At 36.5% G+C, this 6552-nt stretch overlaps 1 protein-coding gene across 4 annotated transcripts in view; it reads left to right on the top strand.

Annotated features, from left to right (window-relative positions):
- septin12 (septin 12) overlaps nucleotides 1-3049 on the top strand; it is a 72944-nt gene extending 69895 nt beyond the window's left edge. For all 4 annotated transcript variants that reach the window (XM_048203163.1, XM_048203178.1, XM_048203172.1 and 1 more), the window contains 2 exons: nucleotides 51-102; nucleotides 1811-3049. In XM_048203163.1, coding sequence (XP_048059120.1) covers nucleotides 51-102; nucleotides 1811-1970 — 212 coding nt within the window. In that variant the 3' untranslated portion in view covers nucleotides 1971-3049. The remainder of the gene's footprint in view (nucleotides 1-50; nucleotides 103-1810) is intronic.
- The last annotated feature ends 3503 nt before the right edge of the window (nucleotides 3050-6552 follow it).

Below are 6552 nucleotides of genomic sequence, written 5' to 3' on the forward strand. Positions count from 1 at the left end.
AAATGCCTGGATGAATTCATGAAAATGCCTTTGTGTTTTCTTTATTTTAGTTGAAAATGTTGCGCATTGCGAGTTTGCACACTTGAGAGATCTTCTAATTAGGTAAGTCGTTTTTTTACTTGCATGTATTGAAATATTGTAATAGAATGATACTGGAATATGATAGACAAAAAAGTGGGAGTAGCCATTTATACCCTTGCATTCTGGTCGATAGGATTAGATGATGTAGAACATGCTCTTCCTAAACTTTCATAACAGCTACATCAATGACATCCCATACTAGTTTAGGATCAAAATTTCCTTTAATGGTCAACTCTAGGTGGACAGCTGTAGGTTTAGCTATTCACAGGCTTCATGAAGAGTGTAAACACTGGTGCTATGGTCAATTTCTGGCTCAAGTAATGTTTTATTATGCAACTAGATATTATCTCATCTATATCTATGTCTCATCTATCCTATAACAGAGTGGAATACCAAACGAATGCAAAGTAAATTTATATTATAATCATATAATTATGTCATATAATTTGGAACAATTTGTACATGATCAAACAAAAATCCATCCTTTATTAATCAAGACTATATTCTGTTCTGTTTTTGCTGTTTTGTTTTGTTTTTTCTTCATTTTTCAATGCACTCTAGTGTGTGTGTGTGTGTGTGTGTGTGTGTGTGTGTGTGTGTGTGTGTGTGTGTGTGTGTGTGTGTGTGTGTTTGTGTACTGGTATTCCCAACGTTATGGGGACCAAATGTCCCCACAAGTATAGTAATACCAGTAAATTTTGACATTTTTTAGGTCCCCATTAGGAAACAAGCTTATAAAACATACAGAATGCTGATTTTGAAAATGCAGACATTTTTCTGTGATGGGTATGGCTAGGGTTAGTGTAGGGGGACAGAATATACGGTTTGTACAGTATAACAACCATTATGTCTATGAAATGTCCCCATAATGATAGGACCAGAGTGTGTGTGGTTCAGGTACACCCTACGACGTTATGGGGACAAAATGTCTCCACAATGTTGCCTGAAATCCTTGTCTTTTGTGGGGACATTTTTGGTCCTCAAGAGGAAAACAGCTTATAAATCCTACTAAGTGATGTCCATAAAGTTTTCTGTGATGGGTAGGTGTAGGGTTAAGGTTAAGGGGATAGGAACAAAAGATGTCAGAATTTAGTGCAGCAACATCTGGTCCGGTTAAATAACTTTTACAAAATTGTTTTTTTGCTCTTCATCCTTGCAACTCACCATTGAAAAGACATCATGTTCTGGTAACTGACAACTTTTAGGTGTACTAACTTGTTACTTTAGAAAGCTGACAACCATTTCAGTTGGTCGTGTTGGTTAAGTGGATATACGAGTAGTTGGGCAGAACAACATAGAACGGACAGCTGAGAAGGACATGAGTACATGCTTCTCCTGTGAGCTCAGTAAAGGACAGGTTAATTACAGAGTCCGATCAGGTGAGGCCAGGTCACAAAGCCCTCTCGCTATAACTCTTGGATGGCGGCCCATTGACAGATGGTATGAGAGCGACTCCCTGCTGAAACGGGAAACAAAGGATGACCGTTATAACGCTCCACATTTTTAAATCGCCTTTCACACTTTTTGATCGGCCTCCCGCTGAAGCAGAGATCAAATTACAGCAGGAAACGCCAACCGAATCACACAAAGGGATCATAAAAAGCTGATGTAGTCAATAAACAATTCATTTCAGAGAATGACTTTTATTTTACACTGTGCATATTTCCCTTAGGGGATGTTATTGTGGGATCAAAATTGATGTTGTGCTCTACTGCGCTCTACTTTCTAGGTCCCACCTGCAAGATTTGAAGGACGTCACTCACAACATCCACTATGAGACGTATAGAGTGAAAAGACTTAACGAGAGCAATGCCAATGGACAGGCGCTTTCACCTTTGACCCTGGAGAATGGTACCCTAGAGAAGAGCGATGCAGAGAGTCACCTTTGAAAGGATGAAGTGTGCGCTCGCCTTCGCCCCCCGTCAGAATGGGAGAGATGAACAATGTCACGTCTAGTGATTGCCACTGTTGGAAAATCGACACGTTTGACTAAAGACATTTCCGCTTAGGCATGTAAACTTCCTATACGAGTCTATTTTTGAAATGAATCTATATTGTGGGTAGGGATCTGGGATGAGAAACAATAACTGATGAATTATGGGTAGAATTGGCTAAGATAAAGTTTCCCTCTGTTATTTTTCTCTCTTGATATCTTTCAGCCTCTTTTTGCCGAATGAACGGCACAGAGGCATGTTGGAAAACGTGTGTGTGTGCGTGTGTGTGCCTACATGTCTGACACATCACTAGATGAGAAAATCCCATAATCCCCATCCGTGTTACTGCACCTATACATTGACACTGAACCAGCAATGTGACATGCTCCTTTTGCTCTTTTATTTTCATAATTATTTTAGATTGTTTTTTACAGCAAACTATGATCTTTCCCTGTACTTTTGTAAAAGAAGAGATTAAAAAAAAACTTTAGACAAATATTTTTGTTACTATAGCTGCTTCGAAGCTATTTTCTTAACAGATACTTAAGAGTCTCTTACTGCTATTCATACATGACTGCTGTGATGATAGCCAATGTGTTGATAAAATGGGAAATATTTCAAATATAACCTTTGACCTTAAAGGTCCGGTATGAAATTTAATACTATTCATCATTTCTAATGCAGAGATGGGTAAAGGAACAAGAGAAAGTCGATTTCGTTTCTTACTGATGTTTGTCGTACAGTAATAGGTCAAGTTTGCGGTTATATGATTTTCTTTCACTAACTAGTTAACTTGCTGTTTAAAGGTACACATTGTGCTGTTTACTTCCCTCCACTGGACTCAGGAGTCCATCTTACCTTTTTGCTTATCAAAGCTACTGTACATAACTATAATGTGTTCTTATTTTCTGTCACAACATCACATTTTTTATGCGACATGTATTAGCGGCATCATCATGATTTCCTTGTTACTAATATTACTATCCATGTAAACGCCATTGATTTATGATTAAAAAAAAATTGTCACCATTCAATATTTATGTGGAGCCACTGGACAATGCTATTGGTTTCATTGGAGATTGTCATAATATTATACACTGCTGTTATAAAGTTTGGCGTCAGTAAGATGTTGTTTTTGAAAGAAGTCTCTTATGCTCACCAAGGCTGCTTGCATTGGATGAAAATAGTCAAAAACTGTAATGTTGTGAAATATTATTACAACTTAAAATAGTTTTCTGTTTTAATATATTTTTAATTTTATTCTATAATGGTAAAGCTGAAATTTTCAGCATCATTACTCCAGTCTTGAATGTCACATGATCCTTCAGAAATCATTTTGTGCTGCTTTGTGAAGTTTTTTTTTTTTTTTTTTTTAAAGTTTTGAAAGTAATTTTTACTGTCACTTTTGATTGATTGATTAATTTATCCTTGATGAACAAAATTTCTTACTGACCCCAAACTTCATAACCAGTTTGCCTGTGCTCTGCTTACAACGTCTAAAAATGGAGTCTCTTATCATTTTAGAATGGCATAAACTCTTTACTGAAGGCTGACAGTAAGTGGACGTCTTTCTGCATTGACAACCTTAATCATACCTCAAGAGTTGTTTCACCTTTGATCCATTTTCTTCTTCTGACGTTCTTGGGTTATTTGTGTTTTTATTATTTGTGAAAGCCACTGGGTGCCAAGTGAAGGTGTTTTCATTGTGACTTGCTTCAGGAGTGTTAACATCAGGCTAAATGTGCCAAAATAGCTTACTTAAGACTCTTATATAACACATGCTTATAGAGCAGAGCTCAACTGCCTGATTGAAACATCTTTTATCAAGCTCTTCGGGACTGGTTTTTGATGACCTGCAAAGCACTACTAAGTTTTTCTTCCTTTTCAGAGCCTTATTCATAAAAAAAATGGTCCTTGGCATCAAAACACTTAATACAAACAGTGTATCCAAGAATAGACCAGATAAATGTGTTTGTGTGCATGCACATTTTAAAGCAGTAACACAGCTGACAACATGTCTTAAAGGGATAGTTCACACAAAAATGAAAATGCCGTAATTTACTCACCCTTACGCCTATATGTTGTTCCAGAGAAACAAGTACATTTTGATCATTTACAAAATTTTGGGGTGAACTATGCCTTTATAATTTAACGTCAGAGAAAATTAATGACGCAAATATGGTGCTTATTTTGTACAACTTTTACTAAAACGGTGCAGACTGGAACCAACCAATTGAAAACAACAACGCTTGTCTGACAAGGCACTGCAGCCATGAGATGGAGTTCATAAAATTTTGTCTTTTTTTCTCTTTCATTTTAAATTAACCACCACAACAGTATTTACAAAAAGAAATGTACCTTAAAGAACGGAGAGCTGTGACATGCCCATGTCACAGCAGAGAAATAAAATACCAAATAAATGAAAGAAACATTTTAGATAATCAGTGTGAGGAGGATTTCTAACATTGCTCATTAGGCTGTTGAACCACAGTCACCCAAACCAAGTGTTTGCACCAGAATAAAAGTTGTTGTTACTGACCCTGTATGAATGTCAAAAGCATTACTAATATTGTTTTAGTATTACATGTACATGTACATACAAAGAGCCAACAAAAGAGTCGTTCTCTGTTGTTGAATCATGTCTTTCTCAATTTTATAAAAAAAAGAAACAATCCTGGAATATGTTAGCTGGGAAGAGTTAGAGGAACAGATTTATTCTATTCACTTAACAATTAAAAGCGCCAGACATTTAGGCCCGGTTTCACAGACAGGGCTTAGCCTAAGCCAGGATTAGGCCTTAGTTCAATTAGGATATTTAAGTAGCTTTTATAAATGTACACTAGAAAAAAAAAACATTACTGTTGTGTATCTTGAGACAAAACAATGGCACTGACATATGTATGTCAGTGCAAGTTACTTTCAGTTAAAACAGCTCAAACATGCATTTTAGTCTAGGACTAGCTTAAAGGGTTAGTTCACCCAAAAATGAAAATAATGTCATTAATTACTCATCCTCATATCGTTTTACACCTGTAAGACAATTTCTTTTTTTAGTGCCCAGAAAGCTACTAAAGACGTATTTAAAACAGTTCATGTGACTACAGTGGTTCAACCTTAATATTATAAAGCGACAAGAATACTTTTTGTGCGCCAAAAAAACAAAATAACGACTTTTAAACAATACCTATATGGGACGATTTGAAAATGTTGCTTCAGAGCTGTGTTTCTGTCAGTGTTTTGAAATCGGCCCATATAGATATTGTTGAAAAGTCGTTATTTTGTTTTTTTGGCGCACAAAAAGTATTCTTATCGCTTTATAATAAGACCGCAGATGACCAACACCTTTGAAGAGATGGCGCCAACTCCTGCGAGGACTTCAGATGACGCAATATCTGGATCAACATGCACGTTCCCAAATTTCTATATATCCTAATTATTGTTAATATGTAATTCATTATTTCCAGGAGCTCATTGCTTCTACCTTCAATTAAACTGCTAACAGTGACTGTAAATTAAATTGCCTAAATTATTACATTATTAGCTAACTGCATTCTCTAAATTGTAATTTTGTCATGCATTCTCTGTAAAGCTGTTTTGAAACTATATGTATCGTGAAAAGCGCTAAATGTGAATTGAATTGAATTAATATTAAGATAGAACCACTGAACGCACATGAACTGTTTCAAATATGTTTTTATGTGTCTTGAGAGTTTGAGTGGCTTTGCTTTTTCAATGCAGGCCTCACTGAGCCATCGGATTTCATCAAAAATATCTTAATTTGTGTTCTGAAGATGAACGAAGGCCTTACACGTGTGTAGAACGACATGAGGGTGAGTAATAAATGACAGAATTGTAATTTTTGGGTGAACTAACCCTTTAAGTCTTGTCTGTGAAACCGGGGTTAGAGTTAAAAGCAAGCTGGAGGGTGAACAGAAACTGCCAACACACTCTGGATGTGGTAAGCTAATAAAACTCCTTTAGAGAGCAAGAATAGAGGAGCACTATTCATGGAAACTGGCCTTGAAAATGGTTTAAATTTACAGTGTAAAAGACAGAAACCATCCATATATCTGCCAGCCAGAATTGTCTTGTAGGAAAGCGAAATTCACACAGTAGTACCAGTATTTCATTATAGACTCGGAAAAGTAACCCTGCCTCGATCATTTGAGGACGACAGCAGGTGTACGCGCGCTGCCCACGCAGTGTCAATAGACACAATAAACATCTGTTAATATTCTTGCATTTAGCCCGTATTAACATGTCTTTGATATTAGCTCAATGTACAAAGTGAAACAAGCTTAAGTCTCTTATACTATCGATTGCTGATGTGATTCATCGCTAAAAGACATGAACCTTTTTGCATATCTTGCCTCTTTTCTTGACCAGGTCTCTCTGCTGGGTCGTTTTGTTCAGAGCGGTATAGACGTGCGCGATTAGGTTGAAACCTTCCGACAGATGACCTCGACATATTGATATATATTTACAGATTACAGTGAGGTTAGTGCATGAGTTATAATATTTATATTTAGGGTTCAGT

Source organism: Megalobrama amblycephala, linkage group LG1 (genome assembly GCF_018812025.1).
Source record: "Megalobrama amblycephala isolate DHTTF-2021 linkage group LG1, ASM1881202v1, whole genome shotgun sequence".
In the NCBI taxonomy this organism is placed as follows: Eukaryota; Metazoa; Chordata; class Actinopteri; order Cypriniformes; family Xenocyprididae; genus Megalobrama; species Megalobrama amblycephala.